Genomic DNA, 15,546 nt, shown 5'->3' with positions numbered 1-15,546 from the left:
GCTTGCTACTAATTGCTGAAAATGGCAACAACTTGCCCATCAAGCTGCACCATGCTTTGAGTTCAAACACTTAATCCTGAGGCAGGGCAGCAGCAGAGAAGGAAGCAAATCTTGCACTCTGATCCCACTGCCACGTGGGACGTCTTGCCCCACATGTCCAACAATCTGCAGGTCATGAACCAGCCTGTTCAGTCACATGAAGACCCATGGAAGAAACTCTCAACCACATCTTCGAATTGAGGGATAGTCGATGACGATGACACAAGTGAAGACAAATAATGTAACTTAACAATTATCTATGCCCCATCTGAAGTCGAGTGCATCTTCTACCTTTAGAAAGTAGCAGCAAATCTGCATTTAAGCCAATAGTAAAAAGTAATTTATAAGAAATACATCTGTACTTTAAAAACTTCACCCTGAAACAAGTGTGAGAGAGAGAAAAAATAAAATTATCCAGGAGAGAACTTTATTTTGGTAGGCTTTTGAGTGGTGAAATATATGAGTTTGAGTTCATAGATTAAATTCCTGTGTGCTTTTTATGCCATCAAAATCTTAAGGTTATAAATAATTAAAACCATCAAACATTGAATTGCTAATCTATAATAAAAACTAGATTAAGAGATTTATCTGTCACTCCATTTGTGGATAAAAATGATTAAATGAATCCTTAGTAACAAAATGTTTAACTGTATATACATATTTTAAAAACAGCCCTTTATTTGGGTGGAAGAATCTGCAGTTGGCTTTTATTTATAGCCTATTATAAAGAGCATGACAAATCCACTTCTAATGTCACACTAATTGGACTGAAATATACCTAACTGATTACATAGCAACTAAGTAGATATTTGAAAATCAAAAAAAAATCAAGAAAATCAACCAAAGAAAGCAATTATTATGTGCAGAAGGGTTTTTTTAAAACTGTTATCTTTAATGAAAGCCCTTGAAGTTAATATGACAAACAAATTTTGAGGTTCCCCTCATGGCTTTAAGTTTCTCAAATGACTAAGTTAAACATAAAAGTCTAGGAAAGTCCTACTTTCCATTGCCTGTTTGTGATGGACTAGCTAATGTCACACAAGTCGATGCTAAGAGGGCTACAGTTGTACTTGCTGCTGAGTTAGAAAACAGAAAAAAAAAGTCAAGACTTATTCAATTTCTAGGGTGTCATGTCTTTATGATATAAAAAGGCACCAATCACTCATAAGGCATTGGGTAAACACGTTATGGGTTCATTTATTAAGCTAGGTACTTGAGAACAGCTATACAAAGGTAGAAAGCTTGAAGACATCAGCAGCAGAGCTGTGTGTGCTATGTTATGCTCACAGGCAAAAATTAAACAGACTGGATCACATGACACACTTCCCACCTAGTGATGGCATGTTGCTATCCCTTAAAGGGATATTACAACACAGGAATTCCCAAATATAAGCAGGGATGGTTGGATAAAGGATCCTTTTGCAGAACAAATAGTAATAACTGAAATGTACAAACAACACAAGAGGAGTAAAATGAGGATGGATTAGATCACCCAATCTTTTCAGCGCATTCTCTAAATTTATTTTGGGAAAGTCTGGATGAGTTAGAGGTTGGGTTCGAGGGTTCAGAACCCCAAATTTTGCCAATGATACAGTACTGATGGCAAACACAAAAGAAAGAAATACTTAAGGTGGAAAATCAACCAAGTCCAGAATATAGATTGAAAATGTATGTCAATGTATCAAAATCAAGGTAACAAATAAACAAACATCCTGGAACAGAAAAAGTAGAGAGTTAGAGGAGCGTGGGAGTGGTTTAGCCAGGCATCTCTACATCTTTTCAGGGAAAAATAAATACTTGGAAATAGAAAAAGATACAGGACTATCAGGAGAGAGAAGTGCTGTGGGGCAAGTTTTGCATTGCTGTAGCAGAGTTGCCACACGCACAATCTGCTGCTGTTTCTGCATTTATGGTTCGATGGAAATATATAAATTATATACCTGGGCAGTTTAACAACAGTTAGCTAAAAGAATAAAGTTGATCACAGGGCAGTGATTGCAAAAGATGCATCTGGGAACATGAAGGAGTTTCTATGCAACTGTAGAATCAAACTGATGGAAAACTGAAGAATGCTCTGGTGTTATGCGGGCAACAGCATGTACCGTGAATATTGAACCTTAAACACTGAAGTTGCATGATAACTGGGAGAATGCTTATGTAATGGCACTATAAATGGATGTTGAAAAGTAATTGGACAAGAATGTTCAATAAGAGGTACAATGTACTAGCAATAACAAAAAGTGATGAGTCTAATTAGAGCAGTAGAATTAGGTTTGCAACCAAAACATGAGGAAGAAAATAATGTAAAAATCATACTAAAGCAGCGGGACTACAAAACAGTAAATTTCAGAAGTACAAAAAAGTACCTTGACCAGATAAATTAGACAATAAAGTGGGTAAATGCAGCAACAGAGGGAAATATGTAAGCATGAGGTGGATATGGTATAGGCTAAAAATATTCCTATCAGGAGTAGGTGGAAAATTGTTCAGTTTTATATTTTGACTGTCCCAATATTCCACTGAACAATTCCCTTACCTTTTCTTTAAATCAAGAACGTTTCATTTTGGAATGTTTTACCCTTGAAAGTGTAGGAGTTGCTATGTTTTGCAAACCGTCTTCAAAGTAGTAGTTAGTTCAAAAACATCAAGATCGGGTGAGCATTATTGGTTTAAACTGTTTGACTGGGTACTTAAATCTATTTCACCCAATTAGAGGGCAAACTCTTAAAAACGCCATCAAGTTATCAATTCAATTTTTTGTGAGAGGGAGGGGAGGAATCTATAATTTATTTTTAATAAAGGGAATAAAGTATTTTTAAAGATTAAAATTTGTTTCCCTCCCATTATAGATTCCATTGTTTGTGCATGTGCCAGAAAATGATGCACAAGGCAACAAACAATAAAAGAACAAAAGGTCACAGACCTGAAATTATAACTCTGTTTTCTCTCTCCACAAATGCAGCCAGACCTGTTGAGTATTTCCAGAATTTTCTATTTTATAAATACATGAATTTTGAAAATCTCTTAGTGAAAAAAATTGATGTGAGTTGTATTAATCTTACCCAGTTTTGGAAAGACAATTAAGTATTCAGCATTACATTGTGGACAAGCCACTCTGGCTGTACTGTTGCCCCTTTGCTTTTCGTCAACCCATCGCTGTAGACAAGTCTGGTGAACCCATTTTGTGGATCCTCTGCACCTGCAAGGCCGCACCCATTCTGCTGTCCGATCATCTTCGTCGGTAGCAAAACACACCCAACAACTCCTAAAATGAAAAAAAAAATTAATATTCCAGGACTTAAACAGCACTAAACCAAAAAATTCACTCCTGCCAGCAGAAGAGAGGCTAAAACAGTCTGAAGTGATTATACACAATGCAAAGGCCTGGTCATAAACTTTTAGAATTTTGATTTTTATTTTCCTTTCCCTCCCATGCATTTATTCTCTGCATACCACTAAGTGCTGTGGTGGACTAGTGGTCTAACATTTAGAGTGGAGTTGTCAACGGATCAATGTGTCAAAGAGAGTACATCTTAATGTTGGTAAAATTTGAAGATGTTTATCACGAAAGAAAATATTAAACTTTTTTGCTACTGTTGGTTTACACAAAACAGAAAAAAAAACAAAGCCAGCAACTGCAGGATATTAAATTGAGGTCTTCAAAGCTCACATGAGGACCCATGAACTCATCCTACAGATTTGGGAGGAAAAGGAACTCCCACCGCCCACCGACTTCAGGGACGAAACCATCTCCAAAGAAGGAAGATAAATTATGCTGTGGAAACCATCAAGGTACTTCCTTATTGTCTGTGGCAGGGAAAATCCTGAATTGTCCACTTCCTGTGGCTAAGGAAATCTTCCCAGAGGCATAATGTGGCTTTAGACCTTCCAGGAGAACCTCTGACATGTTCTTTGTTGCCAGACAAATCCAAGAAAAAAATGTCCAGAAGACCATTAGGAATTCAGAATTGCATTCATCGACCAAACCAAAGCATCTGACTTAGGAAATCGCAAGTCTCTATGCATTCTGCTTCAAAGATTTGGATGTCCAAGAAACTTCATCACGATCCTGCAATTGCTTCATGACAAAATGACTGCAACTGTTTTGAGCAGGAGATCTGAAATAGATGTCTTCAAAATCTGGAATGGGGTCAAGCAAGGCTGCATCATGGCCCCAAACTATTTACAATCTACCTAACAGTGGCTGTTCACCTCATCAGTATTAAATACCATCTGGATGGAAAACTTAACCTTAGTCGTACCATCTAAAGCTAAACTGAACACCATAGATAAATATGACCTACAGTTTGTGGATGACTAGTGTCATTGCCCATTCTGTACCAAATTTGCAAGCCACTCTTGATTTCTTCAATTCCATATACTATAAGTTCAGCCTGTCCTTGAATGTTGTCAAAATAAAAAGCTCATCTCAACCCATACCTGATCAGCCAAATGTTTTATGTGCCACACATGTTGAAGGAGTTGCTGAAATACGTTAAGCACTTCCCATACCTTGGCAGCTCTCTCTCAAAACCGCCACCATTGACAAGGAAATCCAACACTGGAGCAACTGCACCAGTTCAACCTGCTACAAACTACAGCAGCAATTGTTTGACAACAAAGACCTCGGCAAGTCAAATAAAGTCCTAATGTGCAGAGCAGTCGTCGTCACACTCCTGTACTGCAGTGAGGCCAGGACTGTGTATCAGTGACACATAACAGCTAGAGAAATTGCAACAGGAATGTCTTCAGTGCACCCTCCAGATCCAATGGGAGGATCATTGAACAAACACTAGGTTCTGTTGAAGGGTCATGAGGACTCGAAATGTCAACTGTACTCTTCTCCGCCGATGCTGCCAGACCTGTTGAGTTTTACCAGGTATTTTTTATTTTTTGAACTAGTGACCTTGAAGCCAGCTCCACAAGCATTCAGGCCAAACTCCTGCAAAATCAGCTTTAATGGATTCGCAACCATGTCAAGATGGCCAAAAGCCTTCTCCCTCAGAACCAGAGAAGGTTACGATGCAGAGAGAGGCCATTCAGCCCATTATTTTCTCTTTTTTGACCGACGCATACAAAGAAACTAGCCCCTCATTTTAATCCCACTTTCCAGCACCTGCTCCGTAGCCTTGCAGGTTACAGCACTTCAGGTGCAGGTCCAGGTACCTTTTAAATGAATTGAGAGTTTCAACCTCAACCACCAACTTAAGCAGTGAATTCCAGATGTCCACCACCCTCTGGGTGAAAAGATTTCCTCATGTTCCCTCTAATCCTTTACCAATCACCTTAGAAAATGATCCTCAGAGCATCTGCTATTTGCACCCTGGCTTCCTTTAACAGCCTGGAATACAATCCATCCGGCCTTTGTGATTTATCCACCTTCAAGGATGTCAGTCCTTCCAGTACTTCCTCTCTCATTATGCTTATTGTATCAAATATTTCACACTCCTCCTCTTGAACTAGAAAGTCTGCATCACCCTTTCCTTAGTTAAGACAGAGACAAAGTGCTATTTGAGAACCTTGCCCATATCCTCAGCAACAATGCATAAATTACCATGTACATCTCTGACAGGCCCTACCCTTTCATTAGTTATTCTGTTGCTCTTAATGTACTGGTAAAACATCTTTGGTTTTTCTTTTATTTTACCTGCTAATATTTTTTCATATCCTCTCTGCTTTAATTTCCTTTATTTCACCCCTGTACTTTCTATACTCCTCTAGGCTTTCTACAGTATTAAGTTCTTTGTGACTGTCATAAGCTCTCTTTTCTGCTTTATCTTACCCTGTATGCCTTTGGATAACCAGGAGGCTCTAGGTTTGGCAATACCACACTTTTTTTGTGGGGACATGTCTACATTGTGCCCGTAGAATGTCGTTTTTGAATGCCTCCCACTGATTTGACACCGTTTTCCCTTCTAAGAGCTGTATCCAGTCCACTTTCATAAGTTCACCTCTCATCTTTGTAAAATTTGTCTTCCCCCAGTTTAGAACTTTTACTCCTGTTCAATCTTTGTCCTTTTCTATAATGATGCTAACTCTAACTGTACTATGGTAACTGTCGGCAAAATGGTCCCCTACAGCTACTTCACCAACATACCCAGCTTCCTTTCCCGAAGACTAAATCTAGAATTGTGCCCCTTCGTGTTGGGCTTGTGCTGGCTAAAAAAGTTCTCTTGAATGAGGTTCAAGTATTTTGTGCCCTCTGTGCCCTTCACGCTCTTTGCTTTCCAATTGATAGTTGAAGTCTCGAACTGTTACTTTCCTATTGTTTTTGCACTCAGAAATCTGCCTACATATTTGCTCTTCTCACTCCCTTCCACTATTTGGGGGTTTATGGTACACTCCTAGCATTATGGCTGCCTTTTTTAAAATTTCTGAGCTCAACCCATATGGTCTCATTTGATGCTTCATTCAGTACATCATCCCTCCTCACAGCAGTAACTGATTCTTTAACCAATTGTTAAACCTATATTCCACCCCCTAATCCTGCCTGAAAACGCTATATCTTGGGATGTTGAGCTGCCATTTTTGCCCCTCTAAGTCAAGTTTCCATTACAGCAATGATATCATGCTGCCATATGTCTATTTGTGCCCTCAGCTCATCAGCTTTATTTGCTATACTCCTTGCATTTATATATACACACACCTTTTAACACAACCAAGTTATTGCACTGTATACTTTTTAACCTGTGCTTCTTCTGTCTTTCAGAGTCCCTCATTCATTTTCTTTCTCCTGTTCCCTGCTTCGAATTTGCCCTCTGGTTCCCATCCCCCTGCCAATCTAGTTTAAACTCATCAGCCCCCCGCAACAGCACTAGCAAATCAGTAATTCTCCATGCAAGGATCTTCGTCCCAGTCCTGTCCAGACCGTCCGGCTTGTACGGATCCCACTTCCCCAGAATCGGTTCCAATGCCTCAGAAATCTGATACCCTCCTACACCAGCTTTCCAGCCACATGTTTAAGCACTCAATTCTCCTATTTCTATATTCATTTGCATGTGGGACTGGGAGTAATCCTGAGATTACTGCTTTAGAGGTCCTGCTTTTCAATCTTCTTCCTAGCTCCCAAAAACCTGCTTTCAGGATCTCATCCCCATTCCTACCTAAGTCATTGGTACCAACGTGAACCACGACCTCTGGCTGATCACCGTCTGGGGGAACAATGGGATAATGTCCAGCAGCTGCTCGGTGACATCCTTGACCCTGACACCAAGGAAGCAACATAATATCCCAGACCCCACTGTCGCTTGCCATTTCAACACACCACTCTGCTCTCATGCCCACATGTCCGTCCTTGGCCAGCTGCAATGTTCCAGTGAAGCTCAACGCAAACTGGAAGAACAGCACCTCATCTTCCGTCTAGGCACTTTACAGTCTTCCGGACTTAATATTGAGTTCAACGATTTCAGATCATGAACTCTCTCCTCCATCCCCACCCCCTTTCTCCAATAATTTATATATATTTTTTTACAACTATGTTTTTCTCTACTCTATTTTAAAATTTATTTTGATCTATTGTTTCATCTCCACCTTTAAGCCCATTTCGATCCCTTGCCCCCACCCCACCCGCACTAGGGCCATCTGCCAATAGCTTGCTTCCCTTAATGTCCCCATTAGCACATCTTTCAGATAATATCACCACCATCAACACCCCTTTGTCATTTTGTCTATGGCATCTTTGGCAGTCTCTTCTTGGCCTCCACCTATCACTGGTCCCCTATCGAGCTCTCCTGTCCCACCCCCTTCTACTAGCTTATATTTCATCTCATTTCTATATGTCTTAGTTCTGATGAAGGATCATACGGACTCGAAACGTCACCTGTATCCCTCTCCGCAGATACTGTCAGACCTGCTGGGTTTTTCCAGGTATTTTTGTTATTGTTCATAATATCCTGGAGTCATGTCCACGGCCACAGAAATGCCTGTCTGTAATGTTAACTAACAAATACCCTAACACTACTGCCCTTCCTTTCTTCTTCCTCCCCTCCTGTACAACAGAGTTGCTTCTGATGCACCCTCTCCTGCCAGGTAATGTTCTCACAACCCTCAAATGGTCAACATTCCAGGGAGAGATAAAGAAAACGGTTCATACACATTCAAGCTCTCCTTGAAGCGTGGCGGCATTGAACTTAATGACTGGGAGGGGTTTGCTACCTATCTTGCAGAATGTTGACAACTTGTCTATCAGGCTGCATCACGCTTTGAGTTCCAATGCCTTAATGACAAGACAAAGCGGTGGCAGAGAAGGAAAGAGAGCAAATCCTTCACTCCAAATCACCATCCTGCCCCACATGACCTAATATCTACGGGTTGAGAATCAGCCTATTCAATCACATAGATCCATGGCAGAAACTCACGACCTTGTGTAGATGTCATCCGCGAATCAAGCGACAGCTGGCAATGGCAAAACAGCGTTTCACTATTCTGAACATAACCAAATGCTGCAAGAGAGTTTGGAATTAAATCACAAATACAATTAAATTGCAGAAAGTTTTAAATAATAAATAGGAATGTTGTGATAATTTTTCACCATGCTTATCTCTTAGTTTTCAGCAAGAATGGGGTTGGGGGAAGGGGAAAGACAAAGCACATGCACTGCATGATGCCCTTTCAACACAAGCACTGTGCTTCTTGCCAAATGTTCCATTTTCTTGCATTGAATAAAACATGACCTTGATAAAACAGTGAATTAGGTCAGTACTCAGATAACAAACTGAAACAGGAAAAACCCGCTAGGTGAAACCTCTTGTGAAAACAAAGCTTCATTTCTTATGGTAACTCAAGCCTCCTCCCTAGATCAGTCCACAAAAACAGAATCAATATCCCTGATGTATTTTGCTCTGCTGTGCACTTACATGCATCAAAGAGAAGACGACATTTTTGCAGTTCATCTCAATTTTATTTTGCAGGACACTCGGTGTAAATCTAAATTTACTTGGCAGCTAAACATTTCTCTGGTAATTATCCTGAAGCACACTACTAAATTTGTTTTTAAGCGCAATTATAAACATGAATTATGATCAGAACCTGCACAAATTTCAATATAATTTTGCATGTTGATAAAAATATTGGGGATTACAAGTTAAGCAAGCATTGATAAAATATTTATATAACCAATATCTGCATATCTAATGTAACGCTGAATATTGTTTTGCATGTTAACAAGTCTAAATGACATCCTCTGCGTCTGCCAAGAAACTGCTCCCTCAGGCGCCCTTCTACTTCAATGTACACAAGGAGAAACACATGATCTCCTTCTATACACCCTCAATAGATGTGATGCCATAGTACGTAACTGGAATGTTCAAGTGCTGCAATGCTAAGCACTCCAGATAACGTGATTTCTTTTAACAATTACAACCATATTGAGAAGAAATATTGATGCAACATTAACCTTCCTTTCCCAAATGCATCTGCACTGAACAAATGACTGTACAAAAGCAAAATACTGTAGATGCTGGAAATCTAAAATGAAACAAAATGCTGGAAATAGTTAGCAAGTCATCTGTGGAGAGAAACTGAGTTAACATTTCTGGGTCGATGACCATTCTGATGCAATTCTTCAGAACGATTCTGAAGAACAGTCGTATTCGACTCGAACGTTAATTCTGTTTCTCTCTCCACAGATGCTGCCAGACCTGCTGAGGTTTTCCAGCACTGTATTTTGATCTCCAGCTTCCGCAGTATTTTACTTTTATTTTAGTGGGGAGAACTTCTTTTCCGTTCTTTGAGATAGTGCTACGCGATATTTTACGTATATCTAACAGGGTAACAAGGCCTCAGTTTAGCATTTCATGCGGCAACACCTTCAACAGTGCACCAACCCCTCATTTCAGCTTTGTTGGATCAACTTAGATTTTGCATCTTCAGAGCAGGAGTTGAGCCCACAAGCTTCTGACCAGACAACAAGAGTGCTACCAACTGAGCCACAACTGTTAAGCTTTCAAAGATTGGCCGGGTGGTTAACAGTAAGGTTGAGTGTCTTGGGCTACAGGAAGATATAGACGGGATGGTCAAATGGGCAGATAAGTGGCAGATAAAATTTAACCCTGAAAAGTGTGAGGTGATACTCTTTGGAAGGAGTAATTTGACAAGGAAATATTCAATGAACGGCATGACACTAGGAAGTTCTGAGGAACAAAGGGACCTTGGCGTGTGTGTCCATAGATCTCTGAAGGCGGAGGGGCATGTTAGTGGGATGGTGAAAAAGGCATATAGGACACTTGCCTTTATCAATCGAGGCATAGATTACAAAAGTAGGGAGGTCATGTTGGAGTTGTATCGAACCTTGGTGAGGCCACAGCTGGAGTACTGTGTGCAGTTCTGGTCTCCACATTATAGGAAGGATGTGATTGCACTGGAGGGGGTGCAGTGGAGATTCACCAGGATGTTGCCTGGGTTGAAACATTTAAGTTATGAAGAGAGGTTGGATAGACTTGGGTTGTTTTCGTTGGAGCAGAGAAGACTGAGGGGCGACCTGATCGAGGTGTACAAGATTAAGAGGTGCATGGACAGGGTGGATAGGAAGCCCTTAGTTGAAGGGTCAGTCACAAGGGGATACAAGTTCAAGGTGAGGGGCAGGAGATTTAGGGGGGAATGTGAGGAAAAACTTTTTTACCCAGAGGGTGGTGACGGTCTGGAATGTGCTGCCTGGGAGGGTGGTGGAGGTGGGTTGCCTCGCATCTTTTAAAAAGTACCTGGATGAGCACTTGGCACGTCATAACATTCAAGGCTATGGGCCAAATGCTGGTAAAAGGGATTAGGTAGGTAGGTCAGGTGTTTCTCACGTGTCGGTGCAGACTTGATGGGCCGAAGGGCCTCTTCTGCACTCTGTGAAAGTCTGTTTAGGTACCTGCTGGTTAATGAACAAAACCACTTACGCAGTTTACAGGTCCAACTTTTTTGTGTAGAAGAAAATAATCTGCTTATGTTAATACAATAAGAGTGATACAATAGGAAAGTTAGTGTTTTCAGTAGAACTCTCAACAGAAAAATTGGTGGGGTGGTAAATAGTGAGGAGGATAATCTTAGATTACAGGAGAATATAGACAGGCTGGTCAGATGGGCTGATCAGTGGCAAATGGAATTTAATCCGGATAAGTGTGAGATGATGCACTTGGCCAGGACAAACAAAGCACGGGAATACACAGTGAATGGTAGGACCCTGGGAAGTACCAAGGGTCAGAGGGACCTAGGTGTGTATGTCCACCAGTCCCTAAGGTCACGGGACAGGTAGATGAGGTGGTTAAGAAGGCGTATGGGTTATTTGCCTTCATTAGCTGAGGCATAGAATATAAGAGCAGGGAGGTTATGCTGGAACTGTATAAAACGCTGGTTAGGCCACAGCTGGAGCATTGCATGCAGTTCTGGAATCTGCATTATAGGAAGGATGTGATCGCACTAGAGAGAGTGCACAGAGGAGATTTACCAGGATGTTGCCTGGGCTGGAGAGTTTTAGTTATGAGGAGAGATTGGATAGACTGGGGTTATTTGTCCTGGAGCAGGGGAGATTGAGCGGGGACATGATGGAGGTGTATAAAATTGAGGGACATAGATAGGGTGGACAGGAAGGAACTTTTCCCCTTGGTGGAGGGATCAATAACCAGGGGGCATAGATTTAAGATAAAGGGCAAGAGGTTTAAAGAGGATATGAGGAAGAATTTTTTCACCCAGAGGGCAGTGGGAATCTGGAACTCACTGCCTGATAGAGGCAGAAACCCTCACATTTAAGAAGTATTTGGATGTGTACTTGCAATGCCATGGCATAGAAGGCTATGGGCCTAGTGCTGGAAAATGGGATTAGAATAGTTAGGTACTTGTTTGGCCGGCGCAGACTCGATGGGCCAAAGGGCCTTTTCCCATGCTGTAGACCTCTATGACTCTGTGACTATGACTAAAAACCGAAAGGAAAACAAAAATGGGCCAAATGAGGGCCCCTTTCACGAACCTTGAACAATAAAAAAGTACTTCAATGAACCAATCAGGGGGAATTGTACTAGATTACACATGGAAGAAAACTATACAGTGCTTCTGTTTAAATTGAAGGAAAGCTTCTGATAAATCCCAGGGATCTAAAAACTTACTGTGTTCATTAATGCTATTTTTCATGATTTTTCTCCTTGTTTCAATTTACTGATTTTATTTTGTTCTTTTTCATATGATTATAGAAAGTATTTTTTGCAAAATTTGTACATTAAATGTTGGCATTAAATGTAAACTACAATTTTTAAAAAAATCTTCCAGCATTGCAAATATAAAATTCAATTCCCAATAAGTAAATTGCCTGATTGATCACGAAATGCTTCCTGATGAAAACATGACCTTAAATGAATGAATGATATTCTTATTTCTGCAATATTTGTGTTTGTAAAGACTAACACGATTTTAAATGTTTTCAAACCAGTTCCCACTAAACCAAATCTGCTTCGAAGTCAGTATTAACTTAGGTACCACCTCTTATAAACACCAATAGGATGGCAAATGTGAGAAGAGTTAAAAGGAGAGGTACCCAAATTAAATTACTTTGCTTATCACCTTGTCTTATTTTTTTATGGTTGAGTATGTCTTACCTGATTGGATTTTAGTCTTTCAGCTAATCCCCAGCAGTGATTTTTCAAGTTACATTAATTAAAACCTGTCCTGTTATTCGTATTCCATAGTGCTGTCATACTTTCTATGCTAAATTTTTACATGTTACAATTCAGGCAGATTGATTCATGTACCAGTCACAATTCATTTCAAATCAATAATAAATTACATGCAACTGTTGACTTTAACTACTGTCCTCTCACTGGGAAATAACCAAAAAAGCATGAAGTTAATGTGATTAGGACGGCGACCCTAATTTATGTTGAAGCCAAGCAAATAAAACTGAACTCGAAGTAATGTTTGCATTGTTTTACTTCTATGGCTAGCTGGTTAGCTTTCAACAATTGTCATATTATTGTTATCCACTCTTTTTGAAGGCACACTTTTGTAGACAGGAAACTGTATTTCATCTAAATTAATCTAGTCTATCACAAAAAATAGATGTTCATTTCGGAACGTCACAGTTTCCACCATGTTCTCCTCACCCGATACAACCTCATTCTTGAACTTGATGCCTGAAAACAGATAACTTAGAATTCGCCTGCCCCTTGCAATAATACAACAATGATCCCTGTGGAGAATGATAACTTTTAAAAAGTGATATGAATTTCCCAGCGACCGACAGAAAGAATTGCATGACAAGATTTCACATTAAGAATTTTACAATAACAAACAGACTAAAAGCACTATTGACTAAATGTTATTTAATAGGCAACTAATATACCAAACTACAGAAAGGGTACTTCCCCATTAATCTTTAGGGGGAGGTGGTGACATAGTGGTATTGTCACTGGGCTAGTATTCCAGAAACCCAGGGTAGGTATTGTCATTGGACTAATATTGCAGGGATCCAGGGTAATGCTCTGGGGACCCAGGTTCAAATCCCACCATGGCAGATGGTGAAGTTTGAATTCAATAAAAATCTACTGATTGTCTTAAAAACCCATCTGGATCACTAATGTCCTTTAGGGAATTCCCCTTTAGAGAAGGAAATCTGCCGTCCTTACCTGGTCTGGCCCACATGTGACTCCAGACCCACAGCAATGCGGCTGACTCTTAAATGCCCTCTGAACACGGCAATTAAGGATGGGCAATAAACGCTGGCTTAGCCAGTGATGTCCCCATCCCATGAACGAATAAAAAATATTAATAAACTCAACCGAAAATACTTCATGACCTGTTTGTATGTTACCCCACTCTCTCAGCAGATACCTAGCCTTGTGATTAAGTTCCACTTTCCTCTTGGCTTTTAAGCAGGCACCCTTCTCACCAGGGCAAATCTTTCAGTGTACTTTCAAAGTTGCTTTACTCAGTCTTCCGAATATCCCACTCGGGCAACTCCTTGGTCCTTAAATCTGCACAAGTTGCGTTTCTTTTAACAGAAAATCAGTTCTCCTTGCCATCCTACTCAGCATTTAGTGTGGGGAAAAAAACAGCAATTTGTGATCAGGAAGAGAGACTTGTGGAAGTGCTAAATGCCACAAATTGCCAGACAATTTGTGTCAGTATAAGGATACTGTTAACGGGATAATTTATGTTTCCAATGGCTTTCCACTTTGAAACCAAAGATTAATTAAATAATAATTCATCAATGCCTCTTTGTAATTTTACGCTTCTGTCCACACTACTTATTGTGCCACCAATCTTTGTGTCATTGGAAAACTTGGCTAAACTACACTTCATTGTGTTATCCAAGTCATTCATAAATATTGCAAATAGTAGAGACCGCAGTAAAAATCCTTATGGACATCACCAATTAGGGTACAAAATAATTATCCTCACTCTATGCCTACCACCACCTAACTAGGTCAATAATTTGCATTCAATTCCATAAGCTTTAAATTTACCTATCAGTATGTTTACATGGAAAATTATCAAATTTCTTCTGGAAGTCCACATAAATGACATTAACAGATAATCCCATGCCTATTACTTAAATTACTCTCTCAAAAAATTCAATTAGGATTATTGAAGATGATCTATTCTTAATAAACCATACTGGCACTCTCTAATCAGTTCAAATTTTTCAAAGTGCTCACTCACTCTGCCCTTAATTATAGAATCCAATAACTACCCAACATATCAACAAGTTTCTATTTTTCATATTTGTTAAATAATGGACCAATAATTCAGTGATGAATTGTTTAAATAATCAGATGCCCAAGCTGCCACTTCAGCTTTGTTGAATATTCAAATCCTAAATTTTAATTGATTAGGCAGACAGGCATTGGTCCTGTTGTTTACCAAGCTTCCAGATTCCTATTGACCTAGCTGTGCCGTTATCAACTCACTCTTCCGCCAATTTGTGAAGCAAAGTTAATTGCAAGGGTATGGAAAAAAGCCAAACTCACGGTACGCACTGCAAGATTCTCTGCTCCAGCGAATTCTAGGCATAATGTTTCACTGCCAGGTTGGATAGAAGTCTGACAAAAACATTATGCTGGTCTGCATCCATATTTTAATCAATAAAAACACATTTTCTATCAAGCCAACCAAAAAGAAATATTGCAAAGAACTAGGATTTCTATTAAACAGCCTTCATTATTGAGGTTTCACAGATTCTCTGATAGTTTCATGCTCATTTTGTATGAGTGTCACAATGTTTGCAAATATTGAAATTATACTTTTCTCTAAAACTAGTAGATCATGCAAGCATAAAAGCAAAAAACTGCGGATGCTGGAAATCCAAAACAAAAAAGAAACAGAAATACCTGGAAAAACTCAGCAGGTCTGGCAGCATCGGCGAAGAGCACAGTTGACGTTTCAAGTCCTAATGACCCTTCAACAGAACTAAGTAAAAACAGAACTAAGTAAAAATCTCCTATTTTTACTTAGTTCTGTTGAAGGGTCATGAGGACTCGAAACGTCAACTGTGCTCTTCTCCGCCGATTCTGCCAGACCTGCTGAGTTTTTTCAGGT

The 15,546-nt window shown here is 39.8% G+C and overlaps 1 protein-coding gene across 1 annotated transcript in view; it reads right to left on the bottom strand.

Annotated features, from left to right (window-relative positions):
* marchf5 (membrane-associated ring finger (C3HC4) 5) overlaps positions 1 to 15,546 on the bottom strand; it is a 98,149-nt gene that overhangs the window by 58,237 nt on the left and 24,366 nt on the right. The window contains exon 2 of the mRNA XM_078564950.1: positions 3,102 to 3,304. Coding sequence (XP_078421076.1) covers positions 3,102 to 3,304 — 203 coding nt within the window. The remainder of the gene's footprint in view (positions 1 to 3,101; positions 3,305 to 15,546) is intronic.

This window comes from Cetorhinus maximus, chromosome 20 (assembly GCF_964194155.1).
Source record: "Cetorhinus maximus chromosome 20, sCetMax3.hap1.1, whole genome shotgun sequence".
In the NCBI taxonomy this organism is placed as follows: Eukaryota; Metazoa; Chordata; class Chondrichthyes; order Lamniformes; family Cetorhinidae; genus Cetorhinus; species Cetorhinus maximus.
This window is presented reverse-complemented; position numbering and strand designations above follow the sequence as displayed.